The sequence below is a fragment of the Hippichthys cyanospilos genome, chromosome 19 (genome assembly GCF_059441005.1).
Source record: "Hippichthys cyanospilos isolate Australia breed blue-spotted pipefish chromosome 19, RoL_Hcya_1.0, whole genome shotgun sequence".
In the NCBI taxonomy this organism is placed as follows: Eukaryota; Metazoa; Chordata; class Actinopteri; order Syngnathiformes; family Syngnathidae; genus Hippichthys; species Hippichthys cyanospilos.
In genome coordinates, this window is record NC_142387.1 from 9,170,696 (window position 1) to 9,192,002 (window position 21,307).

The 21,307-nt window shown below is 38.6% G+C and overlaps 1 protein-coding gene across 2 annotated transcripts; it reads right to left on the reverse strand.

The window, feature by feature from the left end:
- Positions 1-1,012: 1,012 nt before the first annotated feature.
- On the reverse strand, positions 1,013-20,609 carry gfod1 (glucose-fructose oxidoreductase domain containing 1). Of its 2 annotated transcripts, XM_088402479.1 has the most exons (4): positions 20,305-20,608; positions 19,823-20,065; positions 5,447-5,640; positions 1,013-4,198 (listed from the first exon to the last, which is right to left on the reverse strand). In XM_088402479.1, the coding sequence occupies exons 2-4, from the start codon at positions 19,938-19,940 to the stop codon at positions 3,458-3,460; spliced, it is 1,053 nt and encodes a 350-aa protein (XP_088258605.1). In that variant the 5' UTR covers positions 19,941-20,065; positions 20,305-20,608; the 3' UTR covers positions 1,013-3,457. The 2 variants fall into 2 exon arrangements, with proteins under 2 accessions (XP_088258605.1, XP_088258604.1); XM_088402478.1 differs by having other exon boundaries at positions 19,823-20,609.
- Positions 20,610-21,307: the final 698 nt, after the last annotated feature.

The following is a 21,307-nucleotide window of genomic DNA, read 5'->3' on the forward strand; positions in this document are numbered from 1 at the left end:
TTCCATTCAATCCCTTGGTTTTTTTTTTCCACCCAAATTTCCACCCAAGTGTATGGCTAAAGGAATGTCCATAAGTGTCCTGTGCTCAATCAATCAAGCACTAAAGTAATATATACAAGTTGTATATAAGTAATAAAGTAATCTAATAATTAAGGTGCATTAAGTAAATAAGTATTAAAGTAATTGTTCACTTTATGTCCTTTGAGTAATTAAGTATAAGGAATTAATGGCTTTAGGCAATCAACATTTGAGTATTAAATGTTAAGTATTAGGTAATTGAGTAGTTTATGTATTAAGTGCAAAAGTGATTAAATTAGTACTTTAATACTTCAAGTAATTGATTAATTTTAGTTCATACATACCTAAGGTAATCAATCAGTAAACCTTTCGTACCAAATGTAATCAATTAATCTAGTACATACTTGATTACCTATTGAATCAATCCATTACTTTAGTATCTAATTCGTTTAGTAGCAGTCATTTTTAGAGCGTCCCTCAGACAAACACATCATTTTTGGGGAAATATATAAATAAGTGCTAGAGAGTGAATGCCTGAAATCTCAAAAAAAATGAAACAATACATCTTTGGTATTAAATGAGCAATCAGTCATAGCTGCAATATCGGATTTGTTTTTCTTTCTCACCGTATCCAAACTAGCAAGATTCTTGCTGTTAGAACATAAAAACATAATGACACCAAAGACGATATTTGTTCGACAATAAATCGCTAAACATAGCATGTGTTCATCTTTACACTTTTCAAAATCACGAGGGTAACCTCGGTTACTTTTTGAGGGTAGTGTTACTATGTGTGTAAGAGAGTGATAAACCAGCAACAGGCTTCCAGTTGCTAAGTAACAGTCCCTACCACAAAAGAAGCATTTCTTTTGAGGTTGTTTGTGTTCTTAATTAACAAGTTGGAGCCTTTCCCAAAACATCTAACTTGCATCGCTTTTTTGGAACAGTTTGTGCAAAAGAGAGGATGAGTGAGTAAAATCAACACACCTTAAAGGGTATTTCAAACAATTGTATTTTATAGACGGGAAATATAGGGCCCAGCTTATATTGTCCCACATCCTGTAAACTGCATGTCAGTCCACTATGTTTCAGCAGCGTACAGCAAATAAACAATAAATACCTGGCAGTACCCAGGAAAACAGGTTCCAGTTGTTATTTTTAACAAATAAAATACATACAGTATGTCTTATTTAGACAAACATCGTTCCTTTGATAATATAACTATATGTACACTTTCAGTAGTTGTTACACAGCTATACATAATGAACAAAAATGTAACCACATTGAAGAAATGAGGTGCATAAAAAAGGGAACAGTTTTAGCTTCATAGTTTGGCTGACGTTTTGGTAAATTTGGGATATGAGTCATATGTTAATTAGAAACCCTCCTAAATCTATAAAAATCCCCAAGACTTTTAATCCAGTAGGCTCAATGTCACATGACTTGAACTGTTCCTGTTGCTGTTCAATCTGTATTCAAAGTGAGAGCAGTAAAGCCCAAACACACACACATACACACCAAAAAAAAAGAAAAAAACATACATACAATTTTTCAATTTTGACATGACAACCATCGCAAGTCATACAGTTCACTAATTCAAATTAATAAGGGCCTTTTTACAGCCTTTCCTGACACTAAAGTGATGTCATTTGTAATTTGCCTAAAGGTCCTTGGTTGACTTTGGGGCAAAATGAAATATCTAATTGCCATTCACATTTCTCTGGAAGACAGGGCAGAAGATCAAAATAACGCTTAACACTGTATACATTTTAAGAATGCAATGCATACAACAGTGTATTTGACAATGAATCTAACTAGCGACCTAACATACAGTACCAGAATGCTACTGTACTTTAGTGCAACAGTACGCTATTGTTTTTTGACCAGTCTGTTTTACGTACTAGCTACTATTCCATTGCATGTATTGAATAGGTTTTTATAAAAACGGCAGAGTTCTACTTTATTGCATTGAATTACATTTTCAAACATAAACTTGAATTTTAAAAACAAATACCTAGGGTTAACCCACTGCAAGCCTAGTAAAAACAGATTTTTGACGGCTATAGATTTAACAGTAGTGAATCGGAATGGAACAAGATCTCGTACGATGAAATCTTTTTTTTTGGCTTGTTGGGCCACAAGTGGAATAGAACACACAGGAGAATGCGCTGCATGACAGTAAAACATGCCGGCAAATGTGGTGAGAAGGCCAAACAATGCTTCAAGATAAACCTTACCATACCAAATAATGTATGGGCACATGAGCCTTTTATTTTGAAGTTCTTACCAGAAACGAAGGTGCATAGCATTGCACAAAAAAAAAATGAGCCTAACATTTTATTGTACACTGTCTGTTGCCAGCATTTAGTACAGTGTCTATCGCATAAATTAGCTGCTAGCTAGCAGTACTCAAGTGCCCCCGAAAAGTATTAATCACTTTCAAAGGCCGTTTATTAGGTGTGTATCAAAACTGCATACTCAGATGTTAACACCCTGACACAGTTGCCGTTGCTACTGATCACACTTGAACATACCAGGCTGAGTCAAATGTCCCTTCTGCGGGTCGGACGTCACTTGTCATTAAAAAAAAAAAAGGGGGGGGGGGGGGGAATTACCTGGGCAAAATCTCATTTCAAATTTAAGAAAAAAACTGGATTATCAAAAAAATGCTCAAATTAATTAAGTGATAAAGTGTTATATTTATAATTGTTTTTCACCAGACAAACAAATGTATTTTCTATCATTCCATCTAGCAGCACTAAAGGAGAAATACACCTGTGAGGCGATATTTTGGCTTTCCAGTTAAAGAAATTAATGTTCAAATATTGGCAAATCAGATGAAGACAGTTCGTAAACACTGCAAAAAAAACAAAAAAAAAAACGCTGAGAATGAAAGATAACATGAGCTGCGTGCATTTTGTTAAACTAGTTCAGCAGCAGCCGAAAAATGACTGTAACCAAAAGTGAATCTTGTTTGTGTTTACATTTTCACACTAAAATGTTATTCTCATTTTGTAGACTCAATATCGTGAGACGTCTTGTCTCATGGGATTTGAGTCTCGTCCCATCTCTAAGCTTAGCTCCTTTTGTAACACAAATGTCTCCTTGCGGATCTAAATCTGGTTTCTATTATTTTTTATGGGAAATGTCTTCGTAACGTACGCAAATGGAAGTCAAGCCGACTTTTTTTGTGAGGTGAAAAGTGCAATACCTCTTTGGTAATGGACAATACAGTAGCGGTTGCATTCAGATCCGGATAAGGATGTCTTTCTTATCTTAACGAAGATCAGTAATGAATAGTTTTCCTTCTGAGCCAGAGACACTTTTTCTCATTGGAGTTGATGGAACCGGCAAAAGTAACAATACAGATTTGACAGCACCAAACGTACTAGGTTGACTTGGATCGTTCGCCTCGGAAATTAAGGCAAGCGGCTGGATTCTAACAGTAGAGCGACATCCGACTCCGACGCATAGCTTCACTGATCAAATAAGCCGGGCTGACTTCAGGTTCTTCTGTCATCACAACGATGTTCTGCCACTCGCCGCGTTGGTTGGATTTCTTGATGGTGTCCACCACGCAGAGAGCGTAAAGACAATCCTCAAAAGTGGCGGCCATGGTCAAAGGCCTGCCGTCCCACGTCCGCCGATCGTCCTGGTCCTGAAAGGCCTGCCGAACGGCTTGGATCATTCGGATCATTCCGGTGAGATACGGTGAAGGGATGTCACTGAAGGCTTTATCTGGTAACGAAGCCTTTTCAAGAGGAGTGGTGTCTTTTAGGAGAAGTTCAGGGCCGCCGCCGCTTCCCCCGCCGCCGTTGTTCTTCTGTCCGTACAAGTCGGTCCCGATGACCGATAACCTCCCGAGCGTTCCGACGATGATCACTTCTTGTCGGAACTCTCCGGGGACGTTGAAGTTGAGCGTGACGGTGCAGCAGGCCCCGCCTTCCAGCACCATCTGGAAGGTGCAGAAGTCGTCGCTGGTGATCTGCCGGATGCCTCGGATGTGGTCCGTCTGTTTGACGAAGGTCTTGAGGAAGCCGTGGACTTTTGCGGCACGCTGGCCCGTCAGGAACGTTAGCAGGTCGATGATGTAACTGCCCACGGAGTGGAGGCCACCACCTCCCATGAGGTCATCGCAGCTCCAGTTGTATTTCTTCCCGAGTAGACTGCCACTGTGGACCTTAAGATAAACATAGAATAATAGATAATAGATAAACATTAGCTTTAACTAAAACAAAAACAAAATTTTAACCCATGTTCCATAAGAAAGAAGAAGTTGGGACAGAGTGAGCCAAATAGCAATCACTCTGTTTTTGACCAAAATTTTGGTGATTTATTTTTTTGATAATTCTATTAAAGTGTACGTAATTTCAACATATTATCAACAACAAAAGAAACAATGAATCAGGCAAACAGACAAACAATAGAAGTAAAAAATACCCCAATTATGAGTCATAAAAAGATGGACCCAATATTTGGGTGAATTTGATCAAATTTTCTGCATCGTTTTACACAAAACAACAATTCTTTTTAGGTTTACTTGCACAAACTGACATATATTTGAGGTTGTTTTATGCAAAACAAGTGGAAAAATTGGGTCAAACTGACCCAAACATTGGTTCTTTCCTTTTTTGACTATTAATGATAATTAGGTTATTTTTAGCTCTGTTTTTAGAGTGTAAACAAACAATTTTATATATCTTTCACTTGGAGATTGTTGATCAATTTTATAATCTAAACTTTAGAGCACTTAGGTGCATTTCATTATTTTTTTTTCTGCTTTAGACTAAGCTGTTACCCGTGTAAACGCTGTAAAAAATAATTAACAGTTGTTGAACGTTGATATCTATTGCTTTTTTTCCTTTTTTTAATGTTAAAAAGGATACAGGTTTGGGTTTCCTTATATAAGTTTTATATAATAATCTTATTAATGGTCATCGTGGTGAGTAGGGGGGCACAAAAGGTTTTCTAATTCCTAGAGAGGGCTTGGCAAAATATAACTGAGAAGCACTGATTTATGACAAATTGTTCCATTAACTAGTCTATGGTAGTGTTTTGCATTATACTGTGATACTGCCAATAGCATTAAGCTAGCAGACTTTCATTCATATATGGTCTGGTTTTAGGGGAGGAGCTACATGGTGGGGTGGGGTTGCCAAGGCCACCCGATTGGCCAACCCACACCTAGACGAATGTTTTGTTATCAGTGACGTTTCTGCCATTTTACATTTTAACTGCATATTGACATTTAAATATATGTAAAACAAACTAAATTATTTTAATTCTGTGCTTGCCACCTCTGGCCACCCCACAGAAAAATTGGGGTCTGGTTGAATATTTCGGTGCTTAGGAAAAAAATGAAGTTTAATTCGCTTTTGTTTTATGTTGGTTATATGGAAAACTTCACTGCAATTTGCTCATACTGTACCTGCGCCTCACAAACGAGAAGCTCCCCGATGTAGCCTTCTTCCAACAGCTCCTTCATTCGAACAAAGGCTGGCAAGAAACGGAGGACATTTCCCATAATGCTCAGCAACTTGGGGTAGTACTGGGCTGCGGACATCATTCGGAAGGCATCCAAAGGCGTGGCTGTCCTGTCACAAATCACGTTTTTTCCAATACCTGCAAAAAAAGAGCACAGTTTCCAATGGTAGCTGATTCTTGATTTGGGGGAGGGGATTAGCCGTGAAAGTGAAACTTCCCATTCTAATCTGTCATTAGAAGCAATTGTCCAAGCACGGAAACTAATCCGTTTGACCCAGATCCGAGAAATGACCCAGCAGCCCTCCAACCCTCACGAGCACACAAAACACACACGACTGTGTGCTCTTACAATTTCTGTTGGTTAGCAAAGCATATAAAAAAAGATTTTGAGTCTGCCGTCACATTGGGCCATTAGATGACGCAACATGATATTCGAACTCGTCTGGCGAGCTTAACTGAGTGAGCGGCGTGGTAGGAGAGTCGTAATGGAGCAGAAAAAAACTCAGCACTACAGCTCGGTCCCCTAACATCAATAATTTAGAGACAGAACATACTGTACATTGTGTAACAAGGAGAGACTTGAATGACTCAAGAAACACCTTGCAGAGAAGGAAAAACAAACTGTATTATTTTTGGAGAACTGAGACAGCCTTGTGTCCACAGTTGAGTCCATTTCCTTTCAGCAAGAGAGCAAACTTCATTGCATACAACCCAAACACATTTGAGTATTCATAATTATATCCTCAATTCATTTGTGTCCACTACAGTGGACATTTGTTTTGCATCTATATCTTTTGACTCGTTTGAGCGAGCCTACTAAATCCCAGTCTGCTCAGTTGAGGACATCCTGGCCTTTTCAATTATGTATCATGTTCTCCATTTAATCTAGCTGTCTTGCTGAGACAAAGTGCACACAACTGTGGACACGAATGAAACGCAAAAACATTTAAATGCATTCTTTGCAAAAAAGTCATGTCTTTATTTCATTTTAAACAGATGTAGTCATCAATTTATTCACTGACAGACCAATTCAAATGGAATTTTGACTTACATACTCCTGATACCATGCCTGTGATTTTGTGTCCACTGTTTTGTCTCAAAAAGACAACAAAGTGAAATGCATCCAACCCAAACAAAACATAATTGAAAAGGCCAAGATTTCCTTTACTGAGCATACATATCAAGGCATATTTTGCAAGGCTAAAAAGATATAGACAAAAAACTAATGTCCCCTATAGAGGACACAAATGAAAAAACTGGATCTCAAAGGCAGGGAATGAGTTTTAACGTCACTGCCAGTCCAGTAAAAAAATGCCGTCGATGGTAGTGAATGATTTAATAGTGTTAAACTGTCTGTCTACATAATTTGCTCAACCATTTGTTGTCACAGTTGGAACTACATCAATTTACATCATGTTAGCATTAAGCTAGACTGACTTAACATACTGAGGTATTATTTATTTATTTACATTAACAAAGGACCAGCAGGCAAGACCGATCGTTCTTTTTTCCAGGGAATCTGCGGAATCAAAGTCACTAGAGAGAGCAGCTGCGTCATTCTTAGCAATGGCTGACTCTGCTTCTCTCAATTGGCGTCCGTCCAGACCACCTGGGTCTCCATGCATGGCTCCAATGTATCCTCCTCCTGCACACTAATATTCAGCTGTCCACAGCCAGGACGAGCTGACATAATACCTTTTGTTAGTGTGTGAAAAAGGGAGGTAGGATGTATGCTGCCTTCATACCGCGGGAGTCACACACAGGAATGTTACCTTGGGCACGTTCATCCCAAATGCTTCAACTATGATGTCATCATTTCAAAATGCATCTGATAAAGTATCCTTGAGGTTCTCATTGGAAATGATATTGATAAGGTACTTTGCTTTTGAATTCAAACAACGGAGGGTGTACGGTATTTAGAAACACGGGTTTAGACCTCTTCAGCGCACTTGTTGAAATATAAATCTACATTTTAACCCCAGAAAGTCCTATGTAAATGTTTAATGTACTTTTATCCAATTACCATAGTGCAACCTTGGCTTAACAAATAACATAGAACAAAAACAAGTCAGTGAATAGGCTGTTTAGAGTACAGATAAACCAGGACAGCTCATTTTGCAGAGGATTATCCTAAATTGAATTTATCTTAAATCAATTACGAAGCCAGAAGGGAACCAAACAGAGACACAAAATCAGATTCACCTGCAATGGATACAAAATAAATCAGACAACGTCTCCTCCATATGTCCTTTTTTCTTCAAACCAATACCGTGACGCTCGATTAGTTGTTGATTAATCGATTAATTTTGACAGCTCCGATATGTGGTTGACGATATAAAAGATAAAATGTCAGGATAACATCTTTATAATAACTTGAATAATAGTTGAACAAATTTTTCTTGACTTCTGATTTAAAAAGAAGTGATTAATCAGTTTGGTGTTTCCTGTCTGAAATAATCTGAGGAAGTACAGTGGGCCCCCGTGTTATGAGATTAATCTGTTCCGCGGTTGGGCTCGTAAAACGAATTCACCGTATGGCGGGCAATCCAAACCTATGTTAAAATAGCTAATGCGTTTAGAACCCCAGGTAAAAACATCAAAATTGGACATACATATTCTAAATTGTTACCAAAATAGTATGGGTATGTGCTACGAACATATAATATACATGTATACAATCAGAAAACATCATAAATAAAAAAAATATAGAAAGGATTTATTTACCTGTGGCAGTAAAATGCACTTTAAATATGGTTTTGTAACCACTCACAATCGAACAAATCTTTGCCGTTCCGCCATTTTGAAACGAGTGAGGCCGACCAATAGCAGACCGCCATCTCCGTGAGGAGACGACAACCAATAGCAGACCAGCATTGTAGTGATGCGTTGCAGGGACGGCAACCGAAAATAAGTATAATTACCTAAAAACGCCTTCAGATGGAGACGAAACAACACAAATATAGCCAAGCCCCTAGGGTCATGACAGTTGCACATAGTCATAAAGAGGGGATGAAAAAACTTGAAAATAACATAAGTCAGGGACGTTGTAACTCGGGGGTCCACTGTATATTTATATGGTATAACGATGGGACTCTTAGGGAAACGCTAACAACTATGTGGCCCAATGCACAAATGAGTTTGACACCCCTGTAAGAAGATGCAGGACTGTGGCTAATAGTCATGACAAATCGCAAAAAACGAGCGATCTGGTTGACGCGGAAGTGTGTTACCAAACCCCCTGTGGTACCGCAGTCGCCTGGGGTTTAATTAACTGCAGAGCTGCAAGTCCTTTCTAATCACACAGACACACACATACTACACTGCAGGCTAATCAGCACACTTGCGTGCACAGCCTTCAACATGCACCAGCGAAACGAAACTAATACGACTCCGTGTTATTATCATATTTGCGCACTTTCATCACATTGAGGTCAAACGCTGCAAAATGATAGACAAAGGCATCTTGTTTTTCCTTCTTCTTGTAAATTCAAAATGAAGGTTGTAAACGTGCATAATTGATGGTTGGGATTGATGTGCTGATTCGTTAATTTGAACACAAGAGTGTGTCCCTTGAGTCTCCATAATGAGGGTATCATTTATTCGAGGAAGAATGAAAACTCAAACGGAAATGAAAATAATTGCAAGTCAAAGCAAGACCATTCATGACAAGGGATTAAATTGACACAAATTTGACACATATGAAATGATCCTAAATGTGCCTTTGAAATCATGAAACAGAAGTGGACGATTTACCATGGTGTTAAAAAGTCAAAGTTTCAATAACTTATTTTTTTGTGCTTATTTCATTCAATCCCAAAGATGTGTTTTACTTTTTTTTTTTTTTTAAACGTTCAGACATTCAATCCCTGGTAGTCATTTAAATTTCCTTCAATAGTTTGCTGGTCTAAAAATGGCTGGTATTGAATAAATCAAAAATTAAATAATCAATTGCTTTAGTTAATTAGTTACCAAAATATTAATTACTTTACTACTTTATGACCTAGTGAATTAAGGATTGATTATAATGAAGTGCCAAAGGAATTGGAAGTTGACTTTTTTTTTAAGTGCAAAATTAATCAATTACCTCATCTAACTATGTACTGAAGTAACTGATCAATCAATTAATTTAGGTAATTAGGGTAGTTAGGTAGCAAAAGAACTTACCTATCTAAAGTAATTGATTACTCTCGTATTTAGTAACATATAATCATTACTTAGCTACATCAGTACTTAGTTCCCTAAAGGTATTGATTACATCAGTTCTTGATTCATTTAGTATCAGTCTTTTAGGGACCCTCCAAAAAAAAGGAAAAAAAAAATCCTGAAATTGAATGTCTGACTCTTTGGAAAAAAACAAAAAAACGTATAAATACGTCTTTGGGATTGAATGAGTTAATCCAAAAAAGGGGGCGTTTACACGGAGCAAAATATGATTGACCGCTTGTAGAAATGACCTAACAAATTGAAAACAACCTTCAGAAAGAGGTCTTTGTCTCAAGACTTTCGGAACTAAGCAACATACCGGAGGACATGACACATTTGCGTGCTCAAAACGATAAATATGCAGAATTTGGATGATGTTGCTCACCTCTGGGAGATGATTGATGAAACTTTACCATTCAAAATCAAGTTATGACCCTTGGCATGCCCTCCATGCCCTTTTTGAATCTTACAAGACGACCTTCAAATTGCGACTTCAAAAATGGACTTTGGTTCAAGTGCCGAGCTGTTTGGTGATACAGTATCACAAGTGCTTGCAGAGTTGACTCAAAAAGCCACATTTCGTTTACCTTCTTGGCATGCATGGAGGATAAGGAGTGCTTTATTGTAAAAATAGCTTACCCGTGACTTACCTGTGACTCGCTATGAAAAATTAAAAGATAAGAACGTTAATGTTTTTATTTATTTATTTGTACTAAACTTGATACACATTTCCTAATGTACCAAATATTCAATATTTTTTTATAGATTGTGTTCAATGGGAAAGAAATAGAGCTGTAATTTCAATACCGTGACACCATGATATTTTTGCTCTAGGTTATCATACCGTCAGATTTTGATATTGGCCCATGCTTAACAGACGTCACGAGAATTAAAAAAAAAACAAAAAAACGCATTGACAATCCATCTGCTACTTCAGCACCAGAGACAGTGCCATGGAATTATCAATACACAGCTCAGTTAGCCAATAAAGAAATATTCCAAAACCGTGGTTGAGGTCAGAGACTCTAACTTGTGAGAGACATGCATGAGTCCAGCAGACCAGAATAACTTTCGATTTAATGAGCTGACTCTAAAACAATAAGATAACAGGAGGAAATTCCCTACTTTTCCACTGTGGATAGGACCACACTTTTGCCGCTATCTTCATGGGCGCAATAAATCAGAACAGTGGAGCACAAAATCAGTCGATTTTTTTCTTTTTTTCCGAAGTATCACTCAAGGCCATTTACAATTCTGTGAGGCATGGAATGTTGATCAACTGCAACCAAATACTAAGCGGTCTCGTAAAGGTGCCGACCGACCAATCGAGATGCTTCACATTCTGACGAATTCTTACTTAGAGACGAAGTTGAATTAATCCAACACGAAAATCTCCTCGAGACCCAACACTGATGTGACACCCAAGACAACACAGCCAATCCGACATGGAAATTAAAGACGACAAGGCCGCGCTACTAATAAAAGTCAACTAATAACCATGAAGATCCTCGGGCAGCTGCGTGACATCTTCACCATGATCTCCTTTCTAAATTGCTTGGTGTGAGGCTCATATCTGTCTGAGACGGATGAACTTTGGCAGAGCGAGCACACATTGCTGCTTGGTTAAATCTGGACTGTTGTCATGGTAACGAAACCCCCTGACACCCTCTCTTTTTGTCATCCGCTGGGGTCCCTAGAAGAAATAGAAGACAAGGAAGGAAGAATTTGCTTCCTCTATGAGAAATGACCACATGAAAACACTATAATGTGGTGTTTCCTTGTTTTTGGGGTTACGTTATCATAACTACCCTCACTAACCATTTTTTTGGCTTTTGTTCCTATTTTCTTTGTTTCATTTCGTAAAAAAAAAATCCATATTTCTTTTGTCTAGTATGACTAAAATTATCAAGGGAAATTGCGCGGTAATCTTTCAATAGATACGCTCATAAATGAAAATCCATGTCATTTTTGTTTTTATTAATGGATAAAAATGCTCCGTTTTTGCAACAAAAAAAGCGACGTGAACATGCAAAAAAAAAGTTATGGTCATAAATGAAAATATGCAATAGTGACGCTGCAATAATTTTTTTTAGCAACCCTATGTTGAATTCCCGCTAGTAAATTACATCAACTATTGGAAAACGATATTTCCCATCTTTGATCATAGGAATGCAAAAAAAAAAAGAGTGGTAGGAAAGGCACAAGAGTGAAAAAAATGTTTTATAAATCAACTGGCATGACCTCATACATATTTTTGTCACATTCCTGGCCTTTAAGACACGTAATATGATCACTTTGCTTTTGTATTCTGTGTTTGCCTTATTTTGTTACAATCCAATTTGCCTCCTTATCCATTTACAGGTTGGGGGTTGTATGGAGTTCCACAGGGTTCAGTTTAAAGGCCTCTGGTGTTTTTATTGGATCAGCTACCTTTGTGTTCCATCTTAAGAAAACTTGGAATTTCCAGACAGGGTCAACACTTGCCGTGGAGATGATTTGTAAATCACTACTTGCCTTTTTGGTTCAGATTTTTTTTTTTTTTAAATCTTACACAATAGAAGTCCAGACAATGACTGAGAAGTTGAGTCATGGCAGGCAGCTGGAATTTATTCAAACCCAGACAGAACCACACCAAAGCTTGACTCATGCATGAGAAGGACAGAAAGAGATATGAATTGTCCATCAGTCTCTTTTGCCAAAATTATATTGAATGATACAAGAAAGTTTTCATCAGAAAGAGATCAAAATTCACCCAAAGGTACAGGAAATGAAACGGGCCCAGATACAATTTCCTGTCATGGATGGAAAGCTTTACTTTGCACCTCAAAAAGGATTTTTTTCTTTCAACATTCATGCATAACGTCATTTTTCCCGTTTTTGCTAGCTCATAACTCTGGCTGGCGACTGATACTAGTATCAGGAACAGTTCTATAATCGCTCAACATAAATAAGAAATAAGAATAGAAAATTGCGATTGTTTTCAGGAAATTTAAAAGGACAAAAATACTATTATGTAATATATAAGTCTTCCTTTAGAATTACGTCATTGTATTTTGGGGTTATCAAACGGATCAGTGGTATCGGTACTTCAGTGACTACTCAAGAGTAGAGTACTGGTCTGAAAAAAAAAATGATATGGAACATCTCTATTGAGTGCTAATATTAGAGATTTTGGATGTAGCTTGACAACAGGGATGACTGAGTACAGATACCAAGTATCTGTATCAGGCCAACACCTGGCATTATTTTATGGTAACAGTACTCTCTTGAAGCAGTTTTACGATGATGAACTAGAAATTACAAATTAAAAGAATAGAAAACTGCCATTAATTCCATGAAACGTTAATGAAAATGCTATATTGGAATAGATAGGGCTTACTTAAAACTATCAGACATTGATTTTGTGGGCAGGGAAATGCATGTATCAAAAGTAGTATCGATACATGGTATTGTTGTTTACTTAGGGTTAGGGTTGTATCAGTCTGAAAAAAAGTGCTATCAAACTATGTTAACTAACATGAGCCGATACTGTTTTTTGAGATGATATCAGACAAATTTCTGGAACGGATATCGGATTGGGACAACCCGTGATATGGGTAAAACTACATCCATCCATCCATTCATCTTCTGTAGCCACTTGTCCCCACAGGGGTCGCAGGCTTGCTGGCGCCTATCTCAGCTGGCTCCGGGCAGTAGGCGGGGGACACCCTGAACTGGTTGCCAGCCAATCGCAGGGCACACAGAGACAAACAACGAATCATGCGCCCAATCACACCTAAGGACAATTTAGTATGTCCAAATCACCTGCCATGCATGTTTTTGGAGAGCGGGAGGAAGCTGGAGTGCCCGGAGAGAACCCACGCGGGCTCGGGGAGAACATGCAAACTCCACACAGTAAGGCCGGGTGGATTTGAACCGGGAACTTGGAACTGTGAGGCTATTCACTGCGCCACCGAGCCGCCGGTAAAAGTACATTTGAACCAAAAAGGTCTTTAAATTGCAACTTTTCACCTGGTGCTAAATAAAGCGTTTTGATTTTTGATACAAGACCTACTATCAATCCGAAATACTGTAAATTCATGACGACCTTGCTGTTTGGTGTTCCACAACATAAAAAAACCCCTCCCTTTTGGGTCTTTAAACTCGGAATTTAGGAGCACAATGAGATCCCTCAACCCCAAAAAAAGCCCCAAGTTCACCTCTATACACAACATTTCCTTCTAGTTGGTCCATGGTAAAGAATGGCGTGGCTTAGAGGGGGCGGCGATGGGGCGTTTTTCTACTTAATACAAGAATGCTCACTTGTCAGCCAGCTTGAAAGAGCATCCCCTGCTCAGCTATTCATCAAACAGACAAAAGCAATTTCACAGGAAAGCAAAGCTTTCTCCTCTTTGCTCCTCGTTGTCGCTCCATCATCATTTTCTCCGTCTCTGGGGCTTTTTCGCGAGCATGATCCCAGAGCGGCCATTAGCATGAAAATAGACGGCTCGGTGAACATGAACATGAGCCAGAGAAGAACTATAGGAGCTTACTTCAACCCTCTTGGCTAGGTTTGAACCAAACCTCTGCAAACTAAATTTCCTGATGAATAGAAGGTAAAGTCAGGTGTATTTGTACAGCAAATTCTTCGCCAAAGACCTCATCATCGATCGAAAGTGTGATTGCGCAACAGTAAGGACAGATATTTATGATGACACCTACTTGCCCTTTGCGGCCAGATTATAAATAGCTCTTAGTCTTCAGAGCAGGTGCATGTGAGTGGATACTGTAGTTAAACATTACAACGTCAAACAGATTCTCTATTTAGTCATTTGCCACCACCACGTTTGACTTTTGGCATCATGTTGTTTTTATTGAGTCGGACAAAAAGACTTCAGGACATGCCTACTGATATTCTGTGATTTCTTGTTTTTTTCATTGTTTTTTTTGTCACTAATGATCTAACGTTAACATTTAGTGCAGTGTAACAGGTGTGATGTGTATTCACAAAATCAGGTTTATGACTAGGAAAATGAAAAGTGAGGTATTGTTATATTCTAATTGTACATTTAATTCTCTTTAAAATGATATAGAACACACGTAAGGTAGCTCATAAACAGATTTACAGCAATTTGAAGTCGAAATCCCAAGTTTAAAAAAAATGCATTTAAAGTGTTGCCATCGTGCGCATTGTCTACTAATACTTTATTTCCGTATAATTTTGTAAAAATCTGAAACCTTTTGGCTGCTAGGTAATGAACTTGATATCCCCAAATGGACATCTCTGTCAAAAATCCGTCTTTTCGTCAATGACTCAAAACTAACCTCCCCAATATAAACCAGGTTTTGTGAGAACGCATCATGTATTATAAAAAGCATAAAGTGAAGAACTATTTTTTTTTTGTTTCCCGTCCCCACAGTAATTAGACAGAGATTTTATTATTGCACCTTCGATAATAACATCTGTTGTTGTTTATTGCACGTTTATTTACAGTAGATGACTGAAAGATGTAAAACTTTATACACAAAACAAAAATTAAAGTAAAATACAACACAATGCTGTGCCTCAAATATTAGTCAAGCGATAAAGAGAAGACTAAGCTAGCAAGTCAGTTAGCTTAATCTGTTAAATGTTAGCGTGAATGCTAATCTCGAACTCAATCCTAATCACTAGTGATCTTGAATGTTATAATCATACTTAAATATTTTAGTATCTCTCTAAAACAAACTTAAAATGAACAAATACCATTCATTTATACTGACTACATATCACACGTTTACAATAAACACAGGCTGCGTTTGGCTAGCTGTAGCTAACTGTAGGTTCCTTGCCATACTCTAAACAGGAAGTGCCTGACACAACGTTTGTTTTACTTTTCACAATAAAACATAATTTTACACAAGAACTAAATCAGCTCTGTAAACACAAAATTAACACTAGATGGGCTTTCAGAAGTAACAATATGTATATTGCAAACAAAACAACTGCTAAAAATCTATACAGAGGGTGGCCCGAAAATTCATGTTGTCATAACCACACCTGTTCACACACCGGTGGCACCAATGCGCTAGAACACAGAACCACTTCCCAATAAATTATTTAAACAGGGTTAAAAAAAATATTCCCCATGATAAATGAATCATTTAGAAACAAAATTTTGTGTCCATTTTTTCCATCTTTGTGTCATATTGTCATGATCTTAAAATAAATACTAGGGCAAATCCCTTTTCTGAGTATGCTTCATGCACTCATCTGACTGTTATTTGATTGCATCCATTAATATGTGAATCATGCGTTTATCATTTAAAAAGGTTAACGGAAGTGCTTTCTGACACCCACGTGTGACCACATTCATTTGTGAGTAACCAGAAGGATATTTTTTGAATCACAAAACGTCTCTTAATGTCGGGCTCAGTGAGCTGTTTTTACCCGTGACGGAATATCTAAATTTAATCCTCACATTATTGATTGAATTAGTACACAATACAGTTCATTTTGCATACAGAGGAATGATTGAACGAATGGCTGCAGAGTCCCATGCGCGTTGCTCACCAGTGCACACGGTACTGAAAGGCCTCACTACTTCCTCCTTCAGCCCACAATATCTCAACGGCAGAAGTAGCACCTGACATTTCATTTTGCTATGTCACACTTCGGTACACAGATTTTATTTTAGGTTAAGACGTGTGTGTTTATTCAGAACATTCTATATCATCATTCATGAAACAGGAAACAGCCAGCTAGCTTACTAGCTAGCTAGCTAGCTAGCTACAATAATTTTAGCTGGGATATCTCTAGGAAATATAACAGACATCTCATTACAATTGGGGAATTTTGATTTGATAAAGAGAGAACAATTTAAATTTGTAAAGCAATGTACCTCTTTATATATCATCTATCGGAATGATTGTGTAAGCAACTAATCCACATGACTCACAATGACAGAATTGAATGGGAATGCTAATATGCTCCCACTAAGAAGTCCTACTTTCACACAAAGTGGGGAAATATTTTCTAAACTTAATCTTTGCATACGCCCAGAAAGCTTGAATGACATCAGGCGCCTTAGGAATGTCATAGTAGTGAGGAAAGAGAATAAAAAGTCAAAAGAAATCCCAATGGAAGGTGAGATGTTGTTCAACCTGATGGACCGGTTTGTGGATAGGACAAACCCTATCTAGGAGAACCTGAACAGCACGTAGAACCCGTTGGCGACCTCCTTTGATGGTTTCCTGCTTTTTTGTCACCATGACAATTCAAATAGAAATCTGGTGAAAACTGGGAAAATACCAGACACAAGGCTGGACTGACCATCTGTCATTTAGGGCAAATGCCTGGTGGGCAAATAACTTTTGGGCAGGTGCAAAAAAAAATGCTATTGAACTATTATTTTCCTTCATTTCACCCACTATTTAGAGGAGTTAGTGTTTTAAACCATTTACAAACTAGACAGCATTCTGAACCTATTTTTTTGTGTGAGTCCAATTCTGACCATTCATGTTCAAGTTCAATTCTTGTTGACCCGGAAGAAAGTGTCTACATAGAGGGGTCAGGTTTCAATGTCGCAGGATCACACATGTGTGTGTTGGCCACATGGAGATCACAATCACACACGCAACAGGAAGTGAGTCTGCCTCAATCGCGTCATCGCTTGCGTTTTCTCTATTGCGTTTAAGAATGCGATTCATTTATAATATTTATATTACAAAAGGGAACATGGCTACATATTGATCATTTGTATTGGTAGTGGGAAAAAGAACAACATTTTGATCAATTTCAAGCTACTGTATTTCTTTTTTTTAACCATACAAGTCATATTTTTTATTGGCATGCATTTTTAAAGCTCAATACGACTAGAGATGGATTTCCTTGGGAAGGAGTAAGAGGGAGAGGTTGGCTGGGAAGGAACAGGCAGTACTCGCAGAAAAAAAAAAAGCTGCGAGGAAATGAGCGAAGAGGAAGGGCAGGCAAAGAATGGCCATTGACAAGCAGCTCTTTACACATGTTGCCGTTTGCCTCAAGTTGAAGTGGGACATGAATGATAATCTGGCTCATGATCGGCTAGCTTGCGCAACAGTGATATCAGCAACTCCGCCATAACGACACCCAATAAATCACATTTTATGTCATGTTGGCATGAGCCAGTTAGTCTAGCCAGCCTGTGATTTAATGCAGCGGAGATATTGACATAAGTGTAGCAAGGGGATACGGAGGTCTATTGTACGCTGATCCATTCCCTTGTGTTGCCACTCCGCAATGTTTAACTTAAGTAAACAAGGCTACAGTGTGGGAATGCACCAAGTGCCAAAGCAGACATTTTTTTTTAAACTTACAACACTCTCATGCTCCCGCTGATCTAAATTGAATTTCCTAATTACGCGGCCAACATGACTAGCAGTTGACATCTAAATCACATGCCTGACTGCGCGTGTGTGTCCAAGCACAGTCATCTGATTTAAAAGGACTGGGTAATTTTTTTTTTTTTTTTTTTACTTGGTCTGCAATCACAAGGTCCATTTCATGAGTGCCTTTCGTATGACAACATATGCACGCACAAACACTCAGAGTACAAATTAGGATGCTGCATAGCAAATTGCTTTCAAATTTACCACATTTGCGCCTCTATTGCATCGCGTCAAATGTCAGTCAATATTTTTAGCCGTTATATTTTTGGCTTATAGTTAGGGACACTGATTGATTGTGTTAATTACTATCGAAAAATATATGCAGTCCAAAGTGTTTGAAAACAAATTGCTCAGCAATGTAACGTTTCAGGACTTTAGCTGTATAACCCATGGAATGGAACCCCGATTTTATTGCTATTCGCCATTTGTGTTGCATAATTTATCCCCTTATTAGTGCTAATTAATGTTGCACTATTTGTTATTAATCCTTGTGCAGTATTTTGACCATTTTTAGGTCATTGGATCAAGGGTTTACTTAGTCCTTCCATCCATTGATTTTCTTGAGGTGTTTATCCTCACAATGGGAAATATATTTCACATTCATTTATCTCAATTTTACACTGATATAATAAGTATATAATAACGTTCTTTTCAATCTAATATCTTCCTGAATGCTTATATGCATATAAACATATTATCTGAAAAGCATTCACATAGATGCTGTTATACACACAGGGGGCATAGTTTAGTGTTTTTTTCAATGCTTTCCCTTTGATGTGAAATTGTGAAATGCCTTTGATGTAGAATTCAAAGGCTTGGACAAAATACAGCACATGGGTTAAACACATTTTTTCTCAAGAGACTGCAACTTGGTAAAATTCAAATTGATGCAACGTCCATTTTTGACATCATCTCCATGTGGTGCGTATCAATTTAAAGCGAATTAAGAGTAGAATTAGAATATATCAATGTTTCATCTTCATTTACAGAAACATGTGCTGGATTTTGTGAAAATGAATCACTCACACACATACAAACACAAATACTGTACAGTATACAATATGCATTGTATTATATAGAAAGCTTTAATTTGCACTAGATATATGCAGATACCAGCCTTGTATAAGAGGATTTATTAAATTGGAATATTGGAATAGCATTGATTTTTTTTCTTGGAAATTTTACATATCAAAAGTACTAATGGGATCTCTACTTTGTATTGGCTTGGGTGACAACTCAAAAATTGAGGACTTGTAATGGTATCTGTCTAAACATAAGTGGATATAGATAGATGGTATCGTTCTAAAAACAAGAAGATAGATAGATAGATAGATAGATAGATAGATAGATAGATAGATAGATAGATAGATAGATAGATAGATAGATAGATAGATAGATAGATAGATAGATAGATAGATAGATAGATAGATAGATAGATGGATAAGGATATTTATTTACTATGGTAATCTCGTTAAATTGCAGTGAGCGTTTCATATTGACAATGCAGCCACTTGTGATCGTGGGTCAAATCAGTCCACGTTCTCTGCCGCCGCGTGACAGCAGACTAGGGCAGATTCTTGGCGTATATCGAGGATTATCCCCAGCCACACCTTTCTAGTCAAGCACACTGACTGAAGCTGCGGGGTGGTTGTATCAAGACAAACCCCCAACGGCAGCGGCGGCAGCGGCAGCATCATCCCCGCCCCTCACCATCCCCTCCCGGGGCACTCACCCAAGGTTTTGACGGCGATCTGTCGCGTCAGAGGCGGAGGCAGGTTGATGCAAACCAGATCCACGTCCTGGTGCAGCAGCACGTCGTCGATCCGGTTGGTGTAAAACGGGACGTCCATCTCCTTGGCGAGCTCCTCCGCCTCCTCCTGCGTGCGGCCCCAAAGCGCTTTGACGGCGAATCCCTCATTCTTCAACAGGGGGATGATCACCCTGGCGGTCAGGCTGGTGCCGAACACGCCTACCCCTGGAAGCATGATTGGGCTTGAAAAATGTCCGGCGGCGCTTCTGGGGTGTCGCTTTTGCACAGGCTTTGCGTCAGGTTGGCCATCCACCTGCAGATAAGCGCTCGTCGATGTGCTGCATTGCCCTCGCGGCTACGAGATCTTCGGATGAATTACCGTAAATAAACCCGGCTGGAAATACACCAGCAGATAAAAACACCAACGTCCTCGCGCGGTGTCAAGAAGAGAAATAGAAACGCACCATTGCGGCGTTAAGCGCGTCCGTCTGGCGGACTGCACCAAGCGGCTGCCGGGTAGTCACCTTCCCTCACTTGACACCAGTCGCTACGAACAGTAATGCAAAGTCGCCAAATGTGTTGTAATGATGATGTAATGAAGCCTCTTGTCCTTAAAAGGAGCCTCAGAAAGAGGCGGCGGAAGGTAGCAGGCAGCGATGTTGCGGCTTTGAACCGATTGTCATGCACCCGCTACCTACCGGAAGTTACCAGTACTGATCTTTCAGAATAAAGGTAAATTTGTCCTTCAAGAATCCTAGGGCTTTCTCGCTTGTCGAAAAATCAACTTTCGCAAAGATATGATTGTTATATTAACATATATTTCCCTGCATGTCGTCCAAATCACAGACAGAAAAGGCTGGTTCACTCACCTGTGTAGTTTAACGCACTAAAATTAATACCGGATACGCCCACCTCTCGAAAGTCTATCACAACAGCTGCTTATCTAATTAAGACACCACACGCGTTGGAAACACCGTTCGCATGCATTTACTAAATCTTCATGCACTTCACACGAACGTCAGCGCTGTGAAAAAAACAAAAACAAATCACCGTTGTTTATGTACTTTTGAGAAATGTTTTATGTGGCGGTCTTGACACAAGTCTCGGGGTTGGGGACGCCGGTAAACGTCGTCTGTCATCTTGTGGTTTAAGACTTGTACTACAACTTTCAGCAAGTGTACACCTTTTTATTGTTAAAAAATGTGGGCGAGCTGCGTATCCCTGTTCTAAATTCATAATACTATATTATATGGACTCTTATTTCCCGGTAAGCGCATGGATCTTAAAATGGATATCAAGAAAAATGAATAAATGCTCATATGGCTTTCCATACAAGAACTCTGAATGTCATTTTATACGAACAATGCTGCGCTCTAGTGGACACAGTGAGTAACTTTAAATAAAAACAAGGAACAGTACAGACAGCTAGCTCAGTACTGTATATGTAAACGTATTCGAAGGGTTATG